General features: G+C 40.5%; 2 protein-coding genes across 3 annotated transcripts; one reads left to right on the forward strand and one right to left on the reverse strand.

Annotated features, from left to right (window-relative positions):
- The first annotated feature begins 4,706 nt into the window (after positions 1–4,706).
- myl10 (myosin, light chain 10, regulatory) lies at positions 4,707–7,318 on the forward strand. Its single transcript, XM_063014825.1, has 7 exons — positions 4,707–4,754; positions 5,662–5,748; positions 5,860–5,935; positions 6,052–6,156; positions 6,538–6,616; positions 6,964–7,012; positions 7,154–7,318. The coding sequence occupies exons 1-7, from the start codon at positions 4,752–4,754 to the stop codon at positions 7,256–7,258; spliced, it is 504 nt and encodes a 167-aa protein (XP_062870895.1). The 5' UTR covers positions 4,707–4,751; the 3' UTR covers positions 7,259–7,318.
- Positions 7,319–9,730: 2,412 nt separating this feature from the next.
- Positions 9,731–12,742, reverse strand: bcl7ba (BAF chromatin remodeling complex subunit BCL7B a). 2 transcript variants are annotated; one of them, XM_063014153.1, is made up of 6 exons: positions 12,617–12,742; positions 11,633–11,708; positions 11,172–11,274; positions 10,861–11,067; positions 10,388–10,464; positions 9,731–10,044 (listed from the first exon to the last, which is right to left on the reverse strand). In XM_063014153.1, the coding sequence occupies exons 1-6, from the start codon at positions 12,706–12,708 to the stop codon at positions 9,961–9,963; spliced, it is 639 nt and encodes a 212-aa protein (XP_062870223.1). In that variant the 5' UTR covers positions 12,709–12,742; the 3' UTR covers positions 9,731–9,960. The 2 variants fall into 2 exon arrangements, with proteins under 2 accessions (XP_062870223.1, XP_062870224.1); XM_063014154.1 differs by having other exon boundaries at positions 11,595–11,708; positions 12,617–12,704.
- Positions 12,743–13,312: the final 570 nt, after the last annotated feature.

Raw genomic sequence — 13,312 nt, forward strand, 5'->3', positions numbered from 1 at the left:
ATAAATGTATGAATATTAGACCAAATTTCTAATCTTTTAAAGCATTCTTTATAGCTTACATTAATACATTAAAACTGTAAAGGCAGAAAGTACCTTAACACTCTTTAATAACACTGCTTTTCTCTCAAAATAAAATATTTTGTACTAATAATAAATGTTAAAATCAGAAACTACAGTAAGTTTCTAACTCAACCTTAAATAATTAATAAAACATTATTTTTTTATTTGTTTGAAATGTGCTGTATGTATACTGTACTGTACTGTATGTAGTATGTATTGGAATCATTGGAAGGGCCAGTGATAGCTCAGTGGTTAAGGTACTGGACTAGTAAACAGAAGGTTGCCGGTTCAAGCCCCGCCACCACCAAGTTGCCACTGTTGGGTCCCTGAGCAAGGCCCTTAACCCTCAGTTGCTCATTGTGTAAGTCGCTTTGGATAAAATGCTGAAAATGTAACTGGAATATCTGAACAGAATGAGTTTGTGTCGCCCTCTAGCGGCTCAGATACACACTTACACTTTCAACCACAGTAAAGCTGATCTGTCTAGTCCTCATTCATCACCTCTGTACATTTATTTATTTATTTATTTATTCACTTATTTATTTATTCACTTATTTATTTATTTATTTATTCACTTATTTATTTATTTATTTATTCACTTATTTATTTATTTATTCACTTATTTATTTATTTATTCACTTATTTATTTATTCACTTATTTATTTATTTATTTATTCACTTATTTATTTATTTATTTATTCACTTATTTATTTATTTATTTATTCACTTATTTATTTATTCACTTATTTATTTATTTATTTATTCACTTATTTATTTATTTATTTATTTATTTATTAGTATTATAATGTGATGTTTTTCACGTTTTTTCATTCAAGACAGGACATGTAGTTACAGGTTACCCATGATTCATGAGAAACCCCACACAGACAAACTACACAAAGAAAGGACTCGGACCGTCCACCTGGGAATTGAACCCAAGCCATTCTTGCTGTGAGGCGACCCGCGCTCCTACCTCCATACATAAACAAAACTAATAATCTATTTATATAACCTACTTACATCTTCTAAACTATCTAATACAGTTCTATCATGAATAAAAAAAAAACTACAAAATATATTTATTTTAAAATTAAACATTAAAAAAAACCTAATAAAAGTTCATCATTAATGTTTATTATAAATGTTTATAATAATTGGTTTATTAAATGTTTATTTTTATTTGGCATCTAACATTTTATTAAAGGATTATTATTTATTATTATTTTCATTATTTATTATTATTATTTATTATTATTATTATATAATGCTTATGAACATTACTAATAAATTGATCAGCTGAAATTTTTTTTTTAGTGGAGCAGAAACTTCGACCTGCCAGTGTATAACAACTCACACTGCTTTTAGCACTGTGTGTGTGTGTGTGTGTGTGTGTGTGTGTGTGTGTGTGTGGTATTTACCATGTTGGGTGTTAGAGAACAGCAGGTGGAGAAGTCAAGGACTGCCTGTTCATCACAAATGTGGAGTAGGGCGAATCTCCCTCCAGCTGCTGCCAGCACTGAATTTATTACACATCAGACGTTTAAACACAATCGAGCGTCTATTACAGCTTATTTACTTTATTACTGCCGCTCACGTTCCAGACACACTGTGCCTCTATAACTCTCCACCACCACCGTGCCTCCCAGAGTCCTGTCAGACCAAAGAAGCAGCAGGGGGTCCAGTATAGATCTCATATTAAAACTAACCAACAAATCTAAAGTCTTTATTGATGATTACCTGGTTGTTTTAAGTATTTGTCCCATGTTTCTCAATCAATCAATCAATCAATGAATTATTAGCTTTCACTGGACTCGACCCTCCCAGGCTTGTTTACTGCAGGTCTGTTGAATCATCAGAAGATGTGAAGAAGCTAAAAGATCTAATGAAGCAGAAACATCGTCATGAGAAGAGTTGACCAAAATTCCACCACAGTGTAAAAGAGCTTCAGATCTTCAGCTCGGCTGCAGTTGTTGCTGCTAAAAGTGTCACAGCCGGTTATTAAGTGATACACACTCACATTTGTTGAACATTTCAAAACCGCAGTCTTTAATATAGAGTCCCCCCACGCAGCTATAACAGCCTCAGCTCCTCTGGTCCAAGGTCAGGTACAGATGTTGGATTAAAAACCTGGCTGAGAACCGACACTCCAATTCATCCCAAATATGTTTAGAGCTTTTAGGCCACCAGACTTTTCAAATCATGGTTTTATGGACCTTGTTTTGAGCACAGGGACGCGGTGATTGTGGTCATTGTCAAACGCATGAAACATCTGAACCCAGTAATTAGAAGTGGTGTTCACATACTTTTTGCAACTCCCAACAAGTTCTTGTTAAAGGCATCAGATTTGAGTAGCTGCTCGGGTGTGATCGATCTTCTTCATCAGCTGTTTGGTTCCTTCAGAAGATCAGAGCACGTGTGGGTGGTCTGAGGGACCAGTGAGGGATTCAGGGTGTTGGGGTGAGATGTCGTTTACTGGTGTTACTGGTTCACAGCTGTTTTAGCACAAAAGGCACCTAAAACCCTCATTAAAGTAAACTGGTTTTAATACTGGAGTTTTTTCTGGAGAACATCATGAAGCTTGATTATTAAAATCAAACCAGGAATCTCGTACTTCTGAGAAGGAAACTCCTGAATAAACACTCAAGTCCTTTAAACTCCTGTTGTGTCACTCCCCACCCCACCCCAACATGCCTCAATACAACCAAAGTCTCTGGATTATTCATCCATATTCATATCACAAGCAGTTTGGAGATTAAGGGTCTTCTTAAGTAGACTCGGTAGGACTTGAACCAGCAACCTTTTGATTAATATTCCCACATCTTAATCACTGGGTTGCTTCTGGTGTTTGGACACAACAAACTAACAAGAAGCTTCAATCGAAGCATCAACGTCTTCTTGAACATCAGAAGTTCCTGCTTCCCAAATTAAGAAACGTCTGATGATCAGATTCAGACGTCAAAGCTGAACGTTGCCACATTTCCCCTCTCTGTGCCAGTCATGCCAGCGATTCAAGTTGGCAAACACAACTGAAACTGTAGTGTGTGTGTGTGTGTGTGTGTGTGTGTAGGAACCTGTGAAGCTGTCAGAAGACCAGAATATTTATTAGTGTTATTATCACGCCTGTAACTCAGAAGTATTTCAGAACTCAAGCATTTCACGTCTTCTTCTTATTTCTTCTATTGACCAAATTAGGTCTCCAGATTTCCAGATCTCTCCGTCCAGAAGAAATCTGGAGACACAGATCATGTTCTGTACAGATTTTATTCTGGACTATGTGAAGCACCTCCAGGTACTAAACCAGGGTGGACGAGGGCTGGCGATGGCTCGGCGTCCTGTATGGGGTGTGTTACTCCACTGCACCCAGTGATTCTGGGGAAACCCGACCTGCTGTGACCCTGACCAGGATAAACTGGTGGTAAAACATGAAAATGAACTAAAATAAAAATACAGTATCAGTTACGCTGAGATCCAAATTATTTAAAGTTCAAATCAGATCAATTAGAAGCAGGAGAACATTCATCTGTCATATATACATCACATACATTTCAGTATTCAGCAGACGCTTTTATACAAAGTGACTTACAGTACTGTGACAGTGAACTGTCTAAGCAATTGAAAGTTAAGGGCCTTGCTCAAGGGCCCAACAGTGGGACTTGAATCATCGACCTTTCGAATACTAGTCTGGTACCTTAACCACTAGGCTACAACTGCCCCCTTATATAAATATACATGTTCAGTACAATTAAATTACATGGGGGTCATAGTGTAGGGTCAGTCATTGTACGGCACCCCTGGAGCTGAGAGGGTTAAGGGCCTCGCTCAGGAGTCCAACAGTTGCTGCAGAGCAGAGCCCAGATTGACGACCCAAACTAAGCTTCCTGTATTTATTGTACAGAATGAATGTATACACTGTTATTGATGTAAGGCTGAAACACAAAAAGGTGATTAAGAGGGCGTCCACATACTTTTGGCCATGTGCTTCATGTCAGATTCTTTCCCCTGATCACAGAGACGATGGGAACATGAACCAATTTGGACACGACACACGGCCTTACAAAAACACGCTCGGTTTAGGACACACAGGTCATCACCCATCACACACCATCGCCCCATGCCTGACCCCCCAACCCCCTCCCCTCGCCCCCCCTCCCAAAAATAATGTCAATATTAACATTAATAACAGAAAGGAAACGATGAGGTGAAGCGCTGAGGAGCTCCTGTAGAGAGGAGATACGGTCCCAGATTCTACCGGGTTAAAATTCCATCACTGAAATAACACAAACACACCAGCATCTAATTATGACCCTGACATGTGGGGGCACACACACACACACACACACACACACACACACACACACACACACGCACACACACACACACACACACACACACACTGTGATCTTAAGATAGCAGGCCTTCACCTAGCATCTGTCCTTTACAATAGCCAAGCATGTGTGTGTGTGTGTGTGTGGGGGGGGTTTAGATGTTGGTATGGGTGGTATTGGGGGGTATTTGGAGGGGTGTGTGTGTTCTCTATAAGGAAACAATGCCCTGTTGTTCCTCCTCTTTCATCTAAACATAGACCCGGCGGAGGAAGTGAGCGGTATATAAAGAGGAGCAGAGATCTCAGAGCGTCACATCATCACCTCTGCCAGCAGCACCGGGAGGAACCACCAGCGCACCAGGACATCATGGTGGGTACAAGACTCTCTCACTGCCACGGGGATCATTAGAACTAACTCGCCAACATGCAGAGGAGCTCGTGCCGGTTCAGGGTGGCATCAATCTGGGGAATGAAAATTGATTTGGGTTTATTATTTATTTATTGTTCACAGATCATGGTGTATGGATGTAGATTTTGGTTTGGTTGGAATACATGTTGATGTTTTTATTACCTATAACAGTACCCAAGAGCTTCTGCACCATGTTATGGTGGTTATGTTGGTGGTTAGGGTGGTTTTGGTGGTTATGGTGGTGGTTATGCCCCTTGGCGTGGGCAGGAAACAGACTGTGTATTTGCAGTCATTCATTTCATACATTTATTGAGAATATGATTCAGTAAATTATTATTTTTTTACTTTATGTGACAGTAATTATGTGACAGACATTCCTAGAATGGGCATGTTACCACCGTGGGCTCTCATCCATGGTGCCCATGCCAGGGTCCTTTTCAGGAAGGAATGTTGGGGGTGGTACTAATATAGGAATTTAGATTTTATTAATGTATATGAATTTTTATTAGTATAAATTGTATGAAATCTCCTCCTGCATTCCTGCATTAGTGCCACCACTGTTGGCATGACCACCACAGGTAATCCTGGTGTGGAAACTGCTGCTGCACTCAGGGGCCCAACAGGGGTTTAAACTCACAGCCTAGTGATTGTTAGTCCAGACTCCTAAACATTGAGTTGTTATTCGTGCCAGGAAATGTGACTGGGCACCGATACTCACACAGAAGATTAAGAGTACATACCAACACAGCCACCACTCCAGATACCTGGGTTCGAATCTCAACCGGGCCCCCAGATGCTTTACAGACACAACTCTTTCTGCCACTGGTGAAAAGAAGCGGTTCTGATAACACCGTTGTTTACATTACAGGCACCCAAGAAGGCTAAGAAGAAGGAAGCCGTGAGCTCCAACGTGTTCAGCATGTTCGAGCAGTCTCAGATCCAGGAGTTCAAAGAGGTAGAAAATATAATAATAATGAAAATAATAATAATAATAATAATGATGTTTATTACTGACTGATATTAGTGGAATAAATATTTCTAATAAATGTTCTCACGATGACTTCAGGCTTTTACCATCATGGACCAGAACAGAGACGGATTCATCGACAAAAACGACCTGAGAGACACCTTCGCCGCTCTGGGTACGAGAGAAAAACAATCCGCCCGTTATTCCTGCAGAGCTTTACGACACTCAGCGATATTCTGTAAACGTTTCTGTAGATTTAACTTTATTTTATTTTCCTGATTTATTTTACAGGACGTCTGAACGTGGGGAACGACGAGCTGGATGAGATGCTGAAGGAAGCTGCCGGTCCCATCAACTTCACCATCTTCCTCAGCATGTTCGGAGAGAAGCTCAAAGGTACGAAAACCAAACAGAACCGGTCATGGCATTAGTGCCCCCTAGATGGTGTAGCAGACAAAATCAGTCCCTAGTCTGCTGGGTGGGAAAAGACGTGACTAAAAGGGGGCGGGGTCTTTGAGGCTTTGTAAGGACGCTGGTTAGTAGTCCGAGGCGCCTGATCAGCGCGTGACTCTCCGTGTGCGAGACCGATCCACTGAAGTACGGGGGGATAAGAAGGGGTCGGTGGAGCGCACGCATCGGAGGGAGAGCGTATCAGGGGAATATACCCTCCTCGTACACCATCGGGGTCTCCAGCAGAGGAAGAGGAACGGGCTACGACTAAACTGGGAGAAAATGCAGAAATAAAACAGTATATAACATTCTTTTGTGGTTCTGTAGGAACGGATCCGGAGGAGAACATCCTGTCCGCCTTCAAGATTTTCGACCCAGAGGGAACGGGAATCATCAAAGGAGAGGAGTGAGTACTAGATCAGATAGGCCTGGTCTGTCATAGATAAGAACCTGTCCACAGTCAAGCATGCTTCACATGGGCGTGTACTTAGAGCTTATGGTGAAATAAGTTGGTCACCGGACAAAGACAAGCAGCCACCACTAGATGGTGCTGTTTACATGCCTGTTTACTGGCTGTGCCTGAGGGAGGGCAGTAGTGCAGTACTGCTGTACAACTGTGTGCGGGTGCTGCATACTGAAAGGGGAAACGATGTGGTCCGAATTAGACAAGAGTCAAAGGGGTCACGGATGGTAGAATTGAGGGTTCGATTGGGAGAAAATGTTGTGATGTTGTTTCTCTTTCGTATTTTTCAGGATCAAGTACCATCTCATGTCGCAGGCGGATAAATTCACGGAGGCAGAGGTGAGAGATTTAGCGGGGCGGCTATACGGACGACGATCGGCTCAGCTGGCTGATCGATGGCGCTGCACAGAGACGGGGGATAATAAAGACAGCATAGGGGACTCGGATACGACTAATTTTGTGTGTTTCTGACTCTTGCAGGTAAATCAGATGTTCACGAACTTCCCTCTGGACGTGGCGGGAAACCTGGACTATAAGAATCTGTGCTACGTGATCACTCACGGCGAGGATAAAGAACAGGAGTGAAATCGTTCTGAGTTTTTATGTGTGTTTATTTATTGTTGGTCAATAAATTTGTTTTGTCAATTCCGTTAACTGTGTTTATTATTTCGGCTCCACCACCACCGTGCTTCACAGTAGGTACAGTGTGGTTTGGGTTTTTAGACTGACGCCTGGAGGAGTTTTGTGATGAAGAGACTTTAATACAAGTAGCAGGACGATGTTTGATGTTTGGTGAAGAACAGGTGAGGCATTCAACCCCAACAACACTGTACCTCCTGTAAAGCACGATGGTGGTGCATTGGGAAACTGGTGCAAAAACAAACTCCATCACTTTTTAACCATTTACAATTTTAATGCTGTTTTCGGTTGAGCTTGTAGCCGCTGATGCGCCGGTGCTTTCACATCATCATCACATGAAAATCTTCTTCCTCTTAAAGCTTCTTTCAGCCTCCAAAAAGGTGGAAATCAGATGGAGCTAAATCAGGACTATAAGCGTCTCTCAGTCTCGAGTGATTACTACAGAACAGAACAGAACAGAACCAAACAGAACAGAACAAAACCAAACAGAACAGAACCAAACAGAACAAAACCAAACAGAACAAAACCAAACAGAACAAAACCAAACAGAACAAAACAGAACAGAACCAAACAGAACAGAACCAAACAGAACCAAACCAAACAGAACCAAACAGAACAGAACCAAACCAAACAGAACAGAACCAAACAGAACAAAACAGAACAGAACAGAACCAAACAGAACAAAACCAAACAGAACAGAACCAAACAGAACAGAACCAAACAGAAAAAAATCAAACAGAACAGAACCAAACAGAACAGAACCAAACAGAACAGAACCAAACAGAAAAGAACCAAACAGAACAGAACCAAACAGAACAGAACCAAACAGAACAGAACCAAACAGAACAAAACCAAACAGAAAACAGAACAAAACCAAACAGAACAGAACCAAACAGAACAGAACAGAACAAAACCAAACAGAACAGAACCAAACAGAACAGAACCAAACAGAACAGAACCAAACAGAACAAAACCAAACAGAACAGAACCAAACAGAACAAAACAAAACCAAACAGAACAAAACCAAACAGAACAGAACCAAACAGAACAGAACCAAACAGAACAGAACCAAACAGAACAGAGTGATTCCTCCTCCTCCTCCTCCCTCACCGCTTATAACCACAATATAAAAGTGAGGAAACTTTCTGAAGATCCCTCGTGTATTACACAGAAATAAACAGGAAACAGAAACATTGAGGAGGATTTAATATTTTAATGACATTTAAATAATAATAATAATAATAATAATAAAAGCAGTCGTGTGCTACTAAACCAGTGTACAATTACAAACACCAAACACTAAATGTCAGTTCCAGTGATGAATATTCTAAACATGATCATGAAAATCACACAAACATTCTAATAAAAGTAAATAAAAGAATGAATTTAACAGAAACGGGAACATAGACAGAAGATAAAGATCCTCCAGAAATCATCAACATGTTTCACATCTTTGAAAATAACAGAATTTAAAATGCATCGTTTTCACTAACAGGATCGTAAATATAAAATTAAGCGAGTAGCTGTTAAAATAAATTCTACATTTAAATCTGAACCACAACCAAGAAAAACATACAGCAGGTTCAGCAGAACTAAAGTAATAAATAAAAATCTGCCTGTGGATCTGCTAAGCTGGTTAGATGGGTTTATCGGTCCATAATGAGCAGTGCTCTCCAACCACCGGCTGTGTGTCATTTATTACCGGGCCGCACAGAAAGAATTAATAATTAAAGACGCTACAAGAGCAATGAGAACGCCGCTTCCATTTCCAGTGTTCGTAACACTTCAGGTGTTATTGTCTCCTGTCACCACTAGGTGGGAGCAGCGTCTCAGTGCAGTGAAAAAGCTCAGGGTTCCACTGCTTTTCCATCATGTGTAAGAAGTATTATTGTTCTATATTAAATCCTCCCGCCCCCGCCGGTCTGTGAAATTCTGTCTTATATGAAACCGGTCCCTGGTGGGCGCTGCTCTAGAGTACAGCAATATATCACGCTGAATTACACTTGTGCAAAAAAGTTTGGACACGTCTGGCCGAAATCAGCGTTTCATTCATTTCAAGTGAGAACAAGTGAACACAAACTTGTTGTGCATGCACAGCGGTGGATGTACAGAGGAACATGCTAAACTCTCAGACATGAGAGTGGTTCACTAGCGCAGTGGTCCCCAACCACCAGGCCGCAGACCGGTACCGGTCCGTGGGCCATTTATTAATAATTAGACATCACTAGAAAAGTAGTTTTTACTGCTTTCATTATGGTGTTATTGTCTCCTATCACCACTAGGTGGGAGCAGCATCTCACAGTATTGTTAAACCCTGCCGCCCCCGCTGGTCCGTGAAATTATATCTTATATGAAATTGGTCTGTGGTGCAAAAAAAAGAGCACTGCCCCAGTCCCCCCCACCCCGAGTGTTCACTGATTTCCACTAAACGAAACGCTGAATTTGAGCAGAGGTGTGAAAACGTTAGCATCAGACAGTACGAGGATTTTATTTCACTGCAGTTTCACATTATTGATGAATCCTCCGGTTACAGGAACAAAAACCTGATCGTTTATTTATTGATCTGTTATCATCTGGTCCGGATTCAGCGACTCACTGTCCCACTGATTATCTGTGTGTGTATGTGTGTGTGAGTGTGTGTGTGTGTGTTAACTAGTGAACTTGATTACAGATGTGTGTTCAGTACACACTCTCTTCAGTGGTGGAGCTCCACAGCTCTCCTCCTCCTGCTCCTGTAGAAATAGAGGAGGAATAATTACAGCTCACGTCCACATAATAATGCACCAGATACAGAGGAACCTCGACTTAACGGACTAAAGGGGGGAGCACTAAACAGTGAGGGGTTTTTTCAAGGGGGGGCAAAACTATCACTCATGTAAACAAAGAGGCGAGGGCCGACTAGTGGACGATCATTCAACTACTGGTATCAATACGCTTCTAACAGTTATTTTAAACAATGGAACCGGACGTTCGCTTTTCCAGATTCCGTCTGTTAAATCAGAAATCCGTTAAATTGAGGTTCCTCTGTACTTCTCTGTACCAACACTGTGAATTTTATACAGTGAGGTGTTTTACCTGAGCAGTGCTGGGTAGAACATCTTCCTTGATCAGTGTTGGTGGTTCATCAGTCGTTTCCTGCTGCTGAGACGGTGCTGCTCAAACACACAAACAATCATTCATCAGAATATCAGCTGGGTTTCACACTCAGGGATTAAAACTCATCATCAAAAGTCATTTTTAGTTCAGATCTTGGTCCCCAGTGCTGCTGGTTATGGTTTCAGTAATCGGGTCTGGGTTTGTTGGTGAGAAGTTATTATTGCTTTATTATCAAATACAGAAAACACACAAGCAAACTCACTAAAGTTAATAAAGTTATTTAATTGAAGATTATCAATAAGAAATATTATTGATAATATAATATAATAATATACTGGTGGGCTGAAGTGATTCCTCATTACTGCTGTAATCATGGACTGACAGCATGACACTCACATAGCTTTGTAATCACTGTGTGTGTGTGTGTGTGTGTGTGTGTGCAGGTTCCGTACCCTCCATACACTCCTGACCCAGGGTGGGTGGCTGGGGATCGTCTGGCCGGTACTGGTGAGTGTGTGAGTGTGTGTGTGAGTGTGTGTGTGAGTGTGTAGCGGGGCTGACGGGTTCGCTGCGTTGAGGGCTGGAGTTGGTACTGCTGTCCAACACGGCCGGCTTCAACTGGAAGGAATCTGACAGTGAACTCTGACTGCTGTTCTCATCTACAGACACACACACACACGTGGGATTAACGGTTTCTGTTACCTGGTTATACTAGTGTAATAAAGCTCACAGTGTAAACGCTAACGGAGGGTCAGGAAGGTACCTTGATAATCGAGGAGTCCAGGACAGGAGTTTTCTGATGTTTCCTCTGATGGGAAACTGTTTCTCTGAATCGCTGCAGCTCCAGGTACTTTACTCTTCTCTTTCTGGTAAAAATATATAATATATAATATAAATATTTTGTATTTATTGTATTAATTTCTATAAATGCATGTGTGTTATGTGATTTTCAGTCCTTTATTATAATAAATACTGTTTGTATTGTATTGTTGTATTGTTATTGTTTATAGTTTTTTTTGTAGTACAGTATATGGGAGGTGACCACACAACCTGCTGGACCACCCCAAATACTGTGCATTATAATATTTGTTATTGATAATCTGTAATTAAATGACTTTATGTGTATTTCCTGTATTTGATCATCAGATTTTGCTGAATGAATGAAGGTGAAGTGAATGATAAATACGGTGAGTTTCTGCTCTGTGTAGCTCTGACGTGCTGTACCTCTTTGGTGTCCACGACAGGAACCCATTTAAATATTCTTAAAGACGTATCTCCCACCGTCACCCACTTCTTCTCCCTGAAATAACATTAAATTTAATATAAATGACCAGTAAGACCAGTAATGACCTACAGGTGAGCAAATTCATTCCTAAATAAATCACATACAGCCTTAAGTAGGCTACAGGTACATGGAACAGTGGTCTTTTTGCCAGTGAAAAAAAACCATACTAAAATTGTTTAACGTGTGGACGTCACTGTCCACAGTTGAGCCAGCTTTATATCACCATTGGCTTGAAAGCTGCCATACAAGAAAGAAACTCCTGGTCCAAACTCAGCACCTTAAAGCTCGACTAAACTAGGTTCTTGATCACATTGAGAAAGATAAGAGGGATTTACGTGTTTATTTGGCCACAATAAGCAGAGGTTTGTTTGGATGACATGCAGAGGTATTCAAACCCAACAACATTGTACCTACTGTCAAGGATGTGGTGCATAATATATTAGAAGTATGCTCTATTGCATGATATATTCGAGGCTTGTATATTTTTGAACCTGTACATTTCAGAAAACATGAAACTATTAAATTATAAACTTTTCATTTAATCACGAAAGACAGAAGCAAAAACAGAATTTAAAAACTTCTATTAAATCCACGTCCTCTACAAGTGTCAACTTTTTATTGTCGTTGTTTATAATAAATTCAGAATGAACGATAACACTTATATAAGCATTAAAATGCCTTTAATTATGAGGAACATGTTAATAAATAAATAATATAAACGTTATTAAATGGGTTTCAGTTTCTCCTCTACAGACAGGACACCTGATTCTGTGGAAACACGCGTAAGTCTAACGCCATTGGTCAATTCACCCGTCAATCAACCTCCGATCCTCTTACCAAGTCCCGCCCCTTTCCCCTTCCGACTCGGAACTTTTACTTTACAAAATTATTCTTCTCACTTAATCAAGTTTATAAACACTTACCATCTGCGGACTCTCTCTATAGCAGCCATCACTTTCTTAATATCATCTTTAGCGCGACTTCGTGTCTCCGCTCGAACTGAACGACCCGACATGTTTAATCTGTAGAAATGTAGAAAGTAGCTAGCCTCGTCTCTTAGCCGCAGCCGTGTCACTTTCACGGTCCGGCTCATGAAATATCGCGAGAGTTTACATAATCCAGTCAGACTGGTAAAATCTCGCGAGAGTTCACCAAATCCTTCTGACTGATCCGTCATCTTTTAGCCTGTTAGCTTATCTCGTTTAAACTTTATACCTGAAGTTACATAAATAATCAAATAATAATGTTTTCTAATCACACAAAGTAAATTCACAGTACACTGTTGGTGAAAGTCATCTTCCCCAATCTTTCCTCCTCATATGATCCAGATTTTTACATTATTCAGCTGAAAGTGATTTAAAATTATTACTGAATGCAATTTGAGCAGTTGTGAGTTAAGGGCCTTATTCAGGGGCCCAACAGTGGCAACTTGACAGCAGTGCTTGAACCAGCAACCTACTGATTACTAATACAGTACCTTATCTGCTAAGCTACGACCTCTCTGATTCACTATTAAACCGTATTAATACTTAATCTGTGTTTTATACAGATTAATCTTAAACATCTGACAAAACTTGTATTCAATTAATAACAGAATTACATTTCAACAAAAAACAACA

Source organism: Trichomycterus rosablanca, chromosome 18 (genome assembly GCF_030014385.1).
Source record: "Trichomycterus rosablanca isolate fTriRos1 chromosome 18, fTriRos1.hap1, whole genome shotgun sequence".
NCBI lineage: Eukaryota > Metazoa > Chordata > Actinopteri > Siluriformes > Trichomycteridae > Trichomycterus > Trichomycterus rosablanca.

Excerpts from the sequence above, each read along its gene's own strand:
- myl10 (XM_063014825.1), top strand. Across the intron at positions 5,936-6,051 it reads AGACACCTTCGCCGCTCTGG|GACGTCTGAACGTGGGGAAC; the intron begins GTACGAGAGAAA and ends TTTATTTTACAG. Across the intron at positions 6,157-6,537 it reads GTTCGGAGAGAAGCTCAAAG|GAACGGATCCGGAGGAGAAC; the intron begins GTACGAAAACCA and ends GTGGTTCTGTAG.
- bcl7ba (XM_063014153.1), bottom strand. The coding sequence starts at position 12,708 with ATGTCGGGTCGTTCAGTTCGAGCGGAGACACGAAGTCGCGCTAAAGAT. Across the intron at positions 11,068-11,171 it reads TGGACTCCTCGATTATCAAG|ATGAGAACAGCAGTCAGAGT; the intron begins GTACCTTCCTGA and ends GTGTGTCTGTAG. Across the intron at positions 10,465-10,860 it reads GGGTCAGGAGTGTATGGAGG|CACCGTCTCAGCAGCAGGAA; the intron begins GTACGGAACCTG and ends GTGTTTGAGCAG.